Source organism: Rhagoletis pomonella, unplaced genomic scaffold (genome assembly GCF_013731165.1).
Source record: "Rhagoletis pomonella isolate Grant_MI unplaced genomic scaffold, Rhpom_1.0 Rhpom_scaffold_00004, whole genome shotgun sequence".
NCBI lineage: Eukaryota > Metazoa > Arthropoda > Insecta > Diptera > Tephritidae > Rhagoletis > Rhagoletis pomonella.
The window spans coordinates 19,926,793-19,941,548 of NW_023458558.1; the positions used below are offsets into that span (position 1 = coordinate 19,926,793).

The 14,756-nt window shown below is 32.7% G+C and overlaps 1 protein-coding gene across 1 annotated transcript in view; it reads right to left on the bottom strand.

Annotated features, from left to right (window-relative positions):
* Positions 1-12,817: 12,817 nt before the first annotated feature.
* The window catches only part of LOC118737178 (calcyphosin-like protein), a 28,010-nt gene continuing 26,071 nt past the window's right edge, over positions 12,818-14,756 (bottom strand). Inside the window, exons 3-6 of the mRNA XM_036467522.1 lie at positions 14,479-14,598; positions 14,321-14,378; positions 13,306-13,518; positions 12,818-13,221 (exon numbers count right to left, since the gene is read on the bottom strand). Of these exons, the coding sequence (XP_036323415.1) occupies positions 13,120-13,221; positions 13,306-13,518; positions 14,321-14,378; positions 14,479-14,598 (493 nt within the window). The 3' untranslated portion in view covers positions 12,818-13,119. The remainder of the gene's footprint in view (positions 13,222-13,305; positions 13,519-14,320; positions 14,379-14,478; positions 14,599-14,756) is intronic.

The following is a 14,756-nucleotide window of genomic DNA, read 5'->3' on the forward strand; positions in this document are numbered from 1 at the left end:
TTGACACAAAAAGTAGTCCTTTCCACAAAAATTTCAAGTTTTTGCTGGGATACTATGTATGTATGTATGTGTGAATATACTATACACGTGTATATATATTTACGGGCTAGTGTGTAGCTCTCAGGCGCATGTGCATATGTTTTATTGCACTTTAGGCGTAAGCGTGAATGCGTGTAAAACAAAAACACCTATTGTACATTGAATACAAGCAATTTGTTTGAATTAATGCTGGCGGCAAATCGAAAAATGAACACAAATTACGCTTGCAAATAGTTTTTAAATATAAAGATTGAACTCATTTTTGCAGCTGTAAAATACAACTTTTTTTTCGTAATTTATTTTACAAATTTATATGCTATAAGCTTGAATGCATTGCCAATTGGGTGAAGCATTTACTTTAGTTGGTGAGAAATTTAAATTCAATAAAATTCCGCATTATGAATGCTTGTTACATTACTGTGGAATGCATATATGTATTTTTTTTTATCAATTGTATACTAATTGAAAAGCGAAACGTTTTGAATACGAGGACAATGGAAAAATGAGAATTCTTGCTAAATTTAGCTGCTGTTGTATAAATAGTATAAATTACAAAGGAAAATCTAATATTAATGCTGCATGGATGGTAGGCATGGATTATGTTTAACCCTTACCTACCAACAACATATTGCTGTCACATAACCACCTAGCATAAGGCGGCTGTGGGACCCCAGATCAAAATAACTTACTCTTCTTTTGCTTTTTATTAAAAGATTGTTTAGAAAATATTAAGATACTAGCAAGTGCTTGGTTGACCAATACTAAAAAAGTGTTGCTATAAAAAAACGGTTTGTAATGTAAAAATGAATAGTTTAGCTTGAACGGACTGAAGGGCAGACAGAACCTTGCTTACTCATAGGCCAAGAATAATAGCGCTGAGATAATATTTGGGTTAAGTACTAATATCCTTCGATGCTATGAGCTTTTATTTCCACCTGCGCCATATCTGCAAATATTGCAAAGTTTGACGAGAGTGCGTAATCTTCTCCTATAATCCTGCTGTTCCACTGGATGAAAAAGTTTTCCCCTTCTAACGGGGTCATTGATATTCCTACCGTGTTCTCTCTAATTCAGCACACTTATTCTTGATATAGCCATGACCCGTTTATGTTCCTAGGATATCTGTGGAGCTTAATCAATAAGTTCAAATAACTCAATACGCCATGGCATCCTAAAGCTTATTTTATCACTATAAAAAATTTACTTTAAGTTTAAAGTGCTTAATTTAATTTACAAATTCGAATTTTATTGTTACAGAACTCGATTCAGTAGAAAACGTAAATCCATGGTGTATTGAAAATGGTTCTGATGATGAAGTTAATGAATAACTAATACGCACCTATAAATATATGTTGTACACATAAGTATTCCTTTTTGATTAAAAATAAGAAATGCAAATAAAAATTTCAAGTATTACCTATGTAAGTATGCTTGTTTATTAATCGGCCCGAATTTCGAATTTACTGCACTAAATATTTCAATATCCACTTTTATCCACTTTATAAGCTGCTGTATGCCTAATAGTAAATTCAATTGAATGCGGATAAAACAGATGTAAGTCTACATAAGACTGGTTGCGATAAAAAGTTTTCAATTAGCCTCCTAGATTGAAAGATAACTTTGAGAGGATTTTATAATCAATGCAATTTTCGTCCTTGGAGAGTCCAAATCGAGTTTACTTCATTACAATTTCGTAATTACCCACTCATGTAAACCCCTCAAAAGTTTTTTTGGATGCCATGACGAATGAGTTCCCTATTAACGTGAATATTATATAAAGAGTAAAGTCGTATTTAATTGGGTAGAAATTGAGTTATTCGAACTTAGTAGGTTAAGGAGGCATTGTAGGGTAAAATGATCTGAGAAACATAAACAGCACTCAAAACTATCTTTCCAATCATGTATAACGCTTTTGAACCGAGTGTTAAATAACAGTTATGAAGAAAATTTGATTTGGACTCACCAGGAATTTGGGTGTTTTTGAGACTCGCTAAGGACGAAAATTTTTAGAACCGTTAAATCCTTTTGAAGTAAGCTTTTAAATTTGCAAAGTTTCTTCTACCGTGTCGGTCTAGTGTACATTATATGTGTATGTGTGCTCGAGTAGGTATAGGTTAGGTTTCGTTCTCTGCCGGCATGTTATTGCCGGACAGAATGTCTGCCCTGATAAATACAGGCTTCTAATACTACACAAAGTAAAATACTAATATTTCAGATTTGTTTAAATACTTTTGAAATTATTATAATTTTTTTTGTTGATATTTTCAAAAGTGTCTGCCACGATCAAATGGCCGCCATAATTGTCTGCCATTATTATTTTCGACTAATAGTAACATTGAATGTTAATATACTTAAATTGCAGACTTATTAAAATACTTTCGAAATTGGTCTAAATTTGCAACCTTTGCGACCTGCGTGATGCCGTATGGACCGCTGCCGGGCTTAGTTAGTTTCCCTTCCAAATAGAGGAGGTATTAGGGCTCGACTGCACAAAGTTTGAGCTTTGGTAAATTACATGTAGTCCGCAGTTCGCTGGCTCTTAGACTATAAATTTTCCTGAAAAAATAAAAATTCTAAAATTTTTTTCTTGAGAGCTGCAAACAGATTTTTAGAAGTTTTAATAATAAAAAATTTCTATTCTATTTCTTTTGTGTTATTTTATATGAATTTTTCATTTTTCTTGAGAGCTGCAAACAGCCCTTTATATGGCATTTTTTTGGGAATGAACTGTGAAATGAAAAATCTTAAAAACTATTAAATAAACATAAGTGGCAAACAACATCATTTAGAATTTGTTCCGAAATGATAGATGTGTCCAACATTGTATGTGTGTATGTACAAATATGTATAATCAATGACTTTAAAGGGTTGAATTCTTGTTAAAATGACATAACACTGCTCTATCGCTTTTTTTTTTATAAAGCTTTTGTTTATGTGTTGAAATAATGCTACTGTCTTGGTTTTAAACTACGTATGCCTCATTATATGTTCATGTTTTATTCGAGGATTTATTTATGTAAATTAAGAAGAAGATGTTAATACATCGATAGCTATGTTCGCTTAAGTACCCGCATCGAGGTACTTAAGTGGCTTCCTTGAAGTACCCAACCTGCCTAAATTGAAAATGAATTGTTTAAACAGAAGCGATTGTTTTTTTTTTGGTAAACGCAAAAATTTTAGAGTAGACTCTCTGCCCATGTACACATTCGCATTCGCAAAACATTCGTATCATTTGATGCGAATGCGAATGCGTAAAATGATACAAGTAATTCGCATAACGAATGCGAATTCAAATATTCGCAACATCCCTGGTGCATACGTATAATTGCATAAGCAAATATACATATGTACGTATACTTATGTATATTTGGCGACACAGAGCAAATACGCGAATGTCTGGCATATCTCACTATCATATGTGACTTTTATTACACAGTGGCATGCAATAATTCGGCTGCAATTAAATATACTATATGTATGTATGTATTCATGGATATATTTATGTATGCAGTTGTAATCGCTGTTCGCGTCGGCCTGTATATGATATGCAGCAAAGTCAATTAGCACAATTGCTTATAGTGAAATGCAATGCGAAAATAAAATATCGGAAATGACTTTATCGAAGTATAATTTATCGCATTTTTGTACTTATGGGAAACACTTCTGTGCTATTTTAACTCAATGAAGTGCGCGCAGTCAAAGTTGCGAAAAACTATCGATTTATTAAGATTTTGGTTCGCAATGCAAAGAGTTTATAATTGAAGCGGCAAAGTGTTGCATGTCTTCCAGTTTATTATTTTTTTCTTTAGTTAAAAGAAAGAGACATGTACATATGTATTTATATTGAAATTGGATATGAGTGCTTCCCTGGTGTGAAAAAATAACAATATGTAGGCAAGTAAACTTTTTATCTTAATCACCACAAATTAAAATGAATAAATTTTAAATCGTCGAAAAATGGGCTGAGCAATTTATTAGCAGAAATTATGCTCAAACTTGTGCATTCTCACTAAATTAATATCAACATACACACTCAGACATACAAACAACCAGCTACCCAAACCACTTGCAATATTCATTAAGTTGCAAAGATGCATATATGTATGTGTGTATTTTTCGTATACACTATACACATACATACATACACATTGATAAGAGTGCCTCATGTGGGGGAGTACGCCAAAGTTTGTTGCCATTGTTGCTTGTCATACTCGCTCTACTAACAAAGATTCCCGTTTAGCATTTTCGTTAACGAAACTTCAAGAAGCCAACTGCTATCTTCCATTTATTCTAACAACAATAACTACATAACAAAAACTTCAGTGCAGTGATTGCAGTGGAAAATTTACAATTTCAATAAAATTGTGCAGGAAATACCATAAAGTCAAATGAAACGTATTTGTTTTTGCCACTTGCGAACACTTTGCATGTACATAAATGTAGGTATATTTATTAAGGTTGCACATAGGTACAAATGTACGTATGTATGTACATCAGAGTGACCCAAAGTATAAGAGCAAAATTGATTTTGGAAACTTTAATGTATGTACTGTCTGGTAAATATTGTTGTTGTCACTCAGCCTTGCCTACATCGGCTTGTCTGTCAAACCTTGTCGTCAGGCTCAGCTCATGGGGGGACCCAGTAAGTGCGCAACTTTCACAGGGTCAGTCCGTACCGTGAGTCATATGAAGACTTTCAGCATGCCGGCCACTTAGTGGGTTCCTCTACTTTCACTTTGCTCAGGAACGAGTTTAGCCTGCTGCAATATCCACAGCGCAGTTAGACTATTGTGGTGCGAGTCTCCCGCAGCAGACAAAGCCTTTTCTCATCTACGTCGGACGGCTTTCACAGTTCGTTGCATACGGTGTGTAGGAGAGCAGACTGTCGAAGGTAGCTCCGAGGGTTTTTGGGTTATTGACCGTCGTAATTTGTTCGCCATCGACGTGAATTCCCAGCTGCAGTCTTACCTGCTTCGTCCGGGTGGAAAAAAGTTTTGCCGATGATTTCGTAAGAAAGTGTAGAAGCAATAAGGTTCGGAGAGGAAACCGTTTACTTTCGAGCACAAGTCATCAATTCCAGTCTCGGACGCCACTATCGAACAGTCTTCAGCATAGTAGACAATTTAGACTCCCTCTGTCGGTTGAGGGAGCTTTGATATGTAATAATTAAACAGCCGAGGGGAAACGACACCACCCCTGCGGAGCCCCCTCTTTAATTTTCCTCAGCTTGCTGGTTTTGCTGCATAATTAGATGACCACCATTTGAGCCCCATTGGGAGAGAGGAAGCCTCAATATTTTCTAGTAGCGTGGAGTGACTGACGTTGTCAAATGCCTTTGACAGATCCTGCGTTACTAGGACTGATCTCTCAGAGGGTTTGAGGTTTTTAGGGATCATATAAAACTATTTAGTAATAGAAAATGGTTAAATAAACAATTGGGTAATATTATATGAAGTTTCCTGAAAAGAAACATATTGATTTTTAAGAAGTCCATACCATTTCTAAGAAAACTTTTTCTTTTGAGCGCTTTAAGCGGCCTCTAAATATTTGTGGATTGAACAAAAAAAACAAGGTATAAGAAAATACTAGCGGAAGCGCAGTTTTACCACCCTAATATACATACTACATATCCAGTACGGTAAACCTATATTTTCAAATATGCAACCGAATTTGTGTTGTTTATGCATGTATGTATAAGTGTGTGTTTGAGTTACGTTCAAATTCAAAGTTTTCATTATTGGCATTTAAAATTTGCAGGCAAAATTGCAATCAAAGGCTAAAACTTTATATTTGCTGTTGGGATTAGCTCCTATACATTCATACATACATACGTATGTATCTAGATATACATATGTATAATAATGAATGTATGAAATTCATATAGACATATTTTTGAGTTAAGATTGTGTTCGGCTGTCTCAGCAAGTGTAATAATATACAGTGTGCGATTGCATTTTTTGATTGCTATTTTGACTTTAAGCACTTGTAAATGTCCAATATTTGGAATGCTGGCAAACAAAAAAAAAATGTTTGTATGAGTGTGTGATATGAAGAGTGCTTTATGTACATACAAACATTCGCAGAGTTTCTCCTCGAATTTGTGGTAAAATATTTTTAAGAGAAGCCTTTTGCGTGGAACAAATACCTCCGCAGGTTTTCCATTGCCTGCCGAAGAGCAATCGCTGTTAGAAAAAAGATTGAACCTTACTTTTTCGGTGGAAAAATAACGTGGATTTACCGTCGATTCGAATTGAATTGCCAATACTGTTCTGACTGTCTGACTGACTTGGTTTATCATTTGAAGAATATGACCTTTCAAGGAACGTTGCGACTACGCGATACAACGAATATGGCGTTCTTGTGAAAGAGTTTGTCCAGACATATACTCTCACGTTATAGTGATTTTTACTGTTTGCCCCAAAAACTGTCGAGATTTACGTTACGTTATTAAAAAAAATCTCAAAAATATGAATATACAAATACCAGAAATATTGCAGACTTACGCAGCTCTCATTGTTGATGCAATCTTTTTCTAAAACTTACACTTTATGCTTTACATATATGTATGTACAAATACCCTTTGGATATGAAACAATACTTTCGCATTATTCTTGAATAAGTAAACCTCTTGCAGCAGATAGCAACCAGTAAAAGAAGTAACCAGAACAGTGGCAACTGTGCAGTGCCTGACTGTAATTTACCAACAGAGTGAAAGCATACAAAAGCATGATTTCTTTTATTTCTAACCACTGGATTGCTCTTCCATTTGAATAGACAAATGTTGGTAAGACAGATGTCTAATCGCAGACATGCCACAAGATTATGCTCATGCATAGCTGTATATATATATACATTCAAACACTCTTAATTTGAGGGTGGAAGCGTATTTGTACCCTGCTATGTTTCGGAACGTCAGAAACTGCATTTCCATATTTTTCTGCCACTTGGAAATTGTTAGATTTTGCACCACGTCTATGTAAGTATATGGTTGTGTATTACCGTGGGTCGAAAATCCACTGTTTTAGAATCTTTACGTAACAACCAAAATATGGTTTATGCGTGAAAGACTACAATTTTTGGTCAATATCTAATATAGGCTCGCTCAAGTCCATCAAAATTCAAGTTCTAAAAAAAATGTCTCTACAAAAAAGGTCCATATACTCTCGAAGATATTTGCATTTTTAGTAAAAAAAAAATACTAATTAATACACTTAGGTATCTTTTTATGCGGCTTTCTTTTATGCGGATTTGAATTTATGAGGTTTTTCAAACAATAATTTCGCAGTAGCAATTTTGCTTTTCTTGGGAGTTTTTATTACTTTTTTTCAGTGTGTAAGAGACAATATTTCTGATAAATAATATGTCATTGTATTCTTACATAATTCATGTATTTATTGTGGTATTTTTATTTATTTATTTTTTTTTGGTTAAAATACAGATAAAATTTTATTTATATCATTAATGTTTAGTTTTACATGGAATAATAAGTGTTGAAGTGAAGAAATAAATATTCTTTTTTTGCTTAATAATGCCTCACTGGATTTTTTATGCGGTTTTTAGAATTTTTTACATGGAGTATCTGAATTTATGCGGTTTTTGAAAATGCTGGAACGCATCGCATCCCCTGTTTTTGTATGAAAGTAAACAACATTTTTATGAGGAACGCATGTACCGCTTAGAAAGAAACCTAAGTGTAGATTTATTAATTTTTATTTTTTTGAGCACATTGACCTTTTATGGGCTTGGGCGAGCCTAAGTTATTGACCAAAAATTGTAATCTATTACGCAGATTGTTTTTTACAGCATAATGCACTTTATTCTTGCTATTACTAATCAAAATTCCAGAAAAGCGGATTTACGGCCCACGTTATTGTGTATAGTGCAATTTTGTAAATAAGTAATACAAAGCGCATTCTAAGGCTTACCAAATTTATTTCCCACTTTTCAAAGATATTCCAAAAACTCCCTCGCCGAAAAATTACATACATATATAAATCAGTGTTGATAATCTCGATACAATTGTACTTTTTAGATACAATTTCAAGTGCTTTCTACTTTCCTACTACCCAGCCGTCACCGTGTTATATGCATGGGGCCGAAGGAGACGATAACAATGTTATCCGAAGATTAGTGTCTACCAGACTTTGAGCAACCGGCCCTTAGAATCGCGTAAAATTGATATACGAGCCGTGCATTGTGGAGCAGAAGTATTATTAGCCAAAACAAAGAAAAATAATACTTTTAAAGACGAAGTTCTAATTTCGGTTTTAAATCTGAATGCTTCTGCTGTATTACAAGGCAATAGGCAAATCATTGTTCCACTAACACATTTATTCTTTCAGAAGTATGAAATTGCTCGAATAGAAGACAGCAACACAGAACTTAGGGCTGAACACCTTGATTTAAAGAATTTTGTCAACCATAATATTTGTGAGTTTTGGAAAAAAATAAGAATCACCAAAAATATTTTAAATAAGCCACTGCTATATTGTTAGAGGATTGTTGTCGATTGCACATTCTTCAGCGAATGTGAAAAGGATCTGTTCCATACAAAAACTAATAAACCAAATTTCGAAATGTAGACTTCAAGTATTTAGAAACGGTTTTCTTTTTAATCAGAAGTGGATATTATCTCAATTCTAGTGGACAATCCTGTCATAACATAACATTGATAAAAAGCTCAGACCCAGTTGAGACTCACGAGCAATTATTTATTGTATAACTAAATTTTTGGAATCTACTAGCAACTTTGTAAAATATATGTAGATTGCTTTAAAAATACCTTAATAAAAGGTTTATAAATTGAAAGTTGTATGAAAACGTCACTTAATAAAGCTTTTTAAACCTACTTTATTTTTTATGAATATAGGTCATAAATCTTTGTGTTTATATAGATTACATCCATTTAAAATCATAATAACTGATGTAGCAGTGTAAAGTTTTATGTAAATAAAATAAAGGTAATACTGTTTACAAATTTTTAGCAACTATTTATACTTAATTAGAAACAATAATTATACAAGTTGTACTCAATAAATAAATATTTATTATAAAAATAATACTAATCAAAATTTGGTACAATTTGGTCGTATAAAAATTACAATTTGAATTACATTTTCATACGAAATTGGAAAATGCAATTATCAAAACTGATATAAATGCATATGTATATACATATATATGTATATATGTATATATTTATGCATGAGTGTATGTATACGTACATACATAAATATAATAACTCTTCCCGACTGTTGTTATTGCCATTTATGGCAGCTTTGTGCTGAAACATTTTCGCAAATTTTATGCAACTTGATTGCTCTTGAATATCATAGTGAATATATATAATTGGTCATACTGCATGCGACTGAAAGTATAACGTACATACATATGTATATTAATACTAAAAACGCTCAGAGCAGCAACTCTGAATTTTAGCAATATTTTTGGTCGAAAAGTTTGAGGAAATTACACATTTAAAATAATGTGAATATGAGTATGGAAATTTCGTTAAGCATGGAAACTTCTTCTGCAATATGGTTAAGTTTTTTATGCGAAATGCTTAAGACGTGCGTACGTTAAATCAATCCGATGTAATATAAATGCGGGTTTTTTATGTGTTTTACTTTTTTGTATTTTTTTTTTAATTTATCTATAAACGAAATAATTCAAATAAACTTCCCTTCCATATGAAATGTGGGCAAAAATAGAATTATGGACGGATTTAACCAAAAATTCGCTTCTTAGTAAAATTGAGGATAAATAAATTCAAAAATGCAATTTATTTTTCGTTAACTTTCATATATTCACTGTAAGTGCATTTTGAATTTGGAAATTTGGGTTATTGTCGCATTTACTTTCGTATGTACCTATAGTTCGTTCTATTTTCATAAGTGAGGTGTCAAATGGCTTGGCCTGTAGATGTGCAACAAAGTTGTATTTTTTTGAAACGGGTTGCCACCTTTTACAAATTTTATTAAAATTATTTAATAAGTTAAATGAATTAGACATTATATATGGGTATCAATTGAAATGGTTTTGAAAACTATTTACTTTCAAATGACACGTAGAAGGGTTGCCACATGTTTAAAAAATCAAATTCACTTTAGTTAAGGAAATAATGTAACTGAAATATGTATATCAATATGGGTGTCAGACAAAAGAAAAAATAGAAGACATTTTGCAAGAAATAAGTGGAGAGTAAAAACATTCCTGAGTTAATTTAAGAGTCCAGTAGTTTAGAAGAAATGTAATAAGAACAAATCACTGATTGGCAATGTATGTATTTGTAGTAAAATAACAAATACGATGTCGTTACCCTTTGGTTTGACACAACTATTTATTCAGTTTACCTAAATTTGACTTTACAAATAGGTGGCAACCCTCTTCGTAATATTTTCAAGCTAAAACCTTCTTAAAACTTGTTCGTCTGACGGCCATATGGTGACACCTATCTATTTCAATAACTTAATTCCTTTAATTCTAATAGAATTTGATTTTTTTAACAGTTGGCAATCCTCTACATATAGTTAAGAAATAAACTCTTTTCATACACATTTCGATTGAAACCCATCTCTTAATAATTCATTTAACTTATTAAAAAATTTTAATTTAATTTTTTAACAGGTGGCAACTCTAAAAAAAAATAAACCTCCATTGTCTACAGATCAAGCTTTTTAATATGACATTTAATTTTCGAATATAGAACGAATCGTACAGATCTGATGGCACTGACAAAAAATGAAAAAAATTATTTTATGCATTTGCAAAAAACGTATTACTTCAAAAAGTGCAAAAAACTAGTAGGTTGTTATTTCTTTCTTCGAAAGCTGAAAACCCATACAATTTAATAAATTAATAAATAATAATAATAATAAATTTTGATAAAAAAATAAAAAATTGTTTTTCTGGAATACCACAGGGACACCCTGTGTTTAATTCTATTCCAAAATTTTTAATCCTGTAGCTCTCTTTGGAAATAAAAAACGTCAAACCAACTTTTTATTTCAAATAAAGTATTTTTGACATTTGTTTCGGTGAAGAGCTTACGCATGACTATACTCTTTTTAATATTCTTAGCGACGACGTATTTTTTGAAAACCGTTACTTACTTCAGCAGCTTCCCCACGACTAATACTACAAAAAATATTTGTTCAAAACCATGAGAGCTAATATAAAAATAATGACTCGACGAAGTAGTGTCGTCTAAGGATAAGGCAAACAGTACATGTTAGACAATTTTGGTAGACATTTTTTGAAATTAGCGATGGTCAAATTGGGAAAGAGGGAGGAAAGTAGGAGTTTCTTGAAATTTACTTGATGAAACGATGAGAACGATTCGCATGAGAATAGAAATTCACTCTCATCCTCAACCTGTAAATAAATTTCTTAAATATCAATATTCAGTGTTTGCAAAATTAAATTTTTTATACATTTTTTTATAAAAATACATTGTCCAGGCTAATAGCCAAAATCATACACTATGTAAGTAACAGAAGTGTGAAATTGTATGGGTACCAAATTAAATAATTTGAGAATTTTTGGGTATGTAGTAGTGATATGCTTCGAGTAACAATTTGGAGTTTCGAGCCAACACATTGCAAGGCAAGCCAACAAACGAAGCAATTATACATATGTTTCATGACAAGCTATTCATTAGGAAAGCTTGTTTGAAATATACACGTATGACTCGTTTGATGTACGTACTATCAACTCGTTTCAAGCTGCATATGTACCCTTCTTCTTCGAATTCAGCAAAGCACGCCAGTCGTTTCTCCTCTGTGCCAACTGACGCCAATTGGAGACGCCAAGTGAAGCCAACCGCCCTAACCGCCAAAATAACGTAAGCGACATTTTTTTCAAAATTTTGAAAAAAAATGGCGCTTACGGTTAGGGTTCGATATTTACGTATGTATGTACGTAATTTAATTTTTGTTCCTTTATAAAAGCAAATATAGGTTGCTGACGAGCTCGTTTAAGTCAACACATTTGTACATATATGTACACATATTGTTACCTGAATATAGATAGGCCCTAACTCATATAGTCGCTGAAATGCAAAAAAGGCCGTGGCTAACTAAAAAACTGCATTGCTTAAAATGATGAAAATGCACCATAATCAATCAAAAGGGAATTTTGACTTTTTAATTAGTTACGGATTCTTGTATTTCAGTATTTATATTAAGGTAACGATATGTAGATATGTACATGTAGAAAAAATTTTGCGATAGTTGGAACGAAAGTAAGAATATGAACTTATATTTGTGTATAACAATTATGGTGGTAATTATTTTATGGTATACAAATTACTTCTCTTTGGTTGTGTGTATTTCCGACAGGGTAGGAGTGTGATGTATTGTGGAATGATTTCCCGTCGTCCCTTGTCAAATTTGGTTTGGAGACAAACCGGTTTCAGCGTTGTGCCATCTTCAGTGTCATTTTTCGGACGAAAGAGAACGAAAAATGACACTGAAGATGGCACATCGCCGAAACCGGTTTGTCTCCAAACCCAGTTTGACAAGGGATGACGGTATATAAATTACATACATATTTATGTATATACATAGAAATGTGCATATACATATACGTCTAACTAAAATAAAGGGTTTTAGTCTTGTCATTGTAAATTATAGTTCAGATTTTCAAACGTTTTGTTAGGCTTAATACCTGTGTGTAAATAAGCAGATTCATTAAATATAAACATTTACAAAAGAAATACTTGCGAATTATTTTTTATCGTTTTTTTTACTTCCATTCAAGAAAAAGTACGGTTTTTATGCTTGTTTGCCGAACAATTTAAGCCCATGAATTTTTTATTTAATATGTGTTATCATATAAATATTTAGTAGATACATATATGATTTATTTAAACAAACATTAATATTACAAATATTCGTATGTAGGCTTGCATATTCGATCACTTCAACAGTTTCACATCATAAAAACACACTTAATTGGAATACTAAACTAAGGGAAAATACACAAATATAAATAATGAAGCAACGCGGCTTACGTGAGTGATTTTGTAATGCACATACAAATATGTACGTATGTATATCTAGAGGTGTAAAAATAAATGATTTATAAAGCGTACGCACGTCGCATTATCAGATCGAAAAACATGTCATTATCAATGGAGGCGCTAATTGTTGCGTAATAGTTCTCAAATTCCTCTTTGGTAATCTACAAGAAAAGTGTACAGCATAACAAAGTATGTAGTAGATAAAACGGTAGAAATGTGATACAATGTGCACGAATCTAGCTTACCTTTCCATCCAAATTACCACGGCCACCCTCGAAATTATTTAAAAAATCCGTCAATATTTCATCTTCGCTCATTTCGCCGCTTTGATATTTCGGATGCTCCTTCACCGAATACACATTCTTCAAGTCATCCAAAGTAATAACGCCATCTCCGGTCTTGTCCATTTTCGCAAATGCTTGATCGATGATGTCTAGACGGCACTGTGGCATCGGTGGCTACCGGAAATGATAAGGTCATTCATTACAAAATTGCCATAAGTATATACATATGTAGTATGTGTGTGCATTTTAGGGTGGTTCAAGTGAAGTCGGATTTTTAATGCTCTCACCTCTAGGATTATTCTATTTCGAAAAAAATATACCCTTATTTTTTATTTTGAAATCAAAAAATATTCAGAGGTCGCTGAAAGCGCTCGAAGTTTTCCATGTATTTTATATGGGGGAAAAAAAACTTTTCGTGGAAATTGTATAGAATTCTTGAAAATCAATATTTTTCGATCAGAAAGCTGTGCTTCTCTTCAGCAGACTCCCAGTAACAATACCCAATTGTTTATTATTAATAACAACGATTTTTTATTTTTGCCCCCATTGCATTTTCTGACATTTTCTGGGGGTTTTGGCGAGCCTATAGAATATAGTTACTTTAAAAAATTGTTAAATAAATAGCTTAGTAATATTATTGGGAATCTTCTGAAGAGGAACAGGGTTTTGCCGATCGAAAAATATTGATTTTCAAGAATTCCATACCATTTCTACGAAAAGTGTTTTTTTTTTTTTAATATAAAATAAGTGGAAAATTTTGAGTGCTTTGAGCGACCTCTAAATATATATTTTGGTCTCAAAACAAAACAACTAGGGATATATTTTTTTCGGTATAGAACAATCCTAGGGGGTGAGAGCATAAAAATTTCCAATTTACTTTTTCACAGGCATTTTTGGACCACCATAGTATGCATACATGCATACAAGCATTTGTTGCTCAAAGTAAGTTTTTCTAACTTTCAAAATGCACACTCACCCGCAATTTCAATAGGAACTCAGTCATATTAATGGAACCGCTGCCATCTTCGTCAAAACTAAGTAGTCGTACACACAAAGTAATTATGTATATAATTCGATTAAACTTTTCTGCCTTTAGAGAGGCGAAAACTTGCGTTTTTCTACATGCAAACTCACCTTTGAAACATCTCTTTAATTTCTTCATCGGTCACTTCTAAGCCCATCTCGCGTATGCCATTGGTGAACTCTTCCTCATTCAACGCTTTGCTGCCATCGTCATCCATATTGCGAAAAGTTCTAAGCGAAAGAATATTAAACTATTGTGATGCATGTACATTAGAGTGGTCTCATTTTTGTATGTATGTAGGGAAAAAAATGTCATTCTAGCAAACGGAGCACCCCTTAGTTTTTTTTCCTTTTGATAATTGTAATATCTGTACTAACTTTCAATTTTC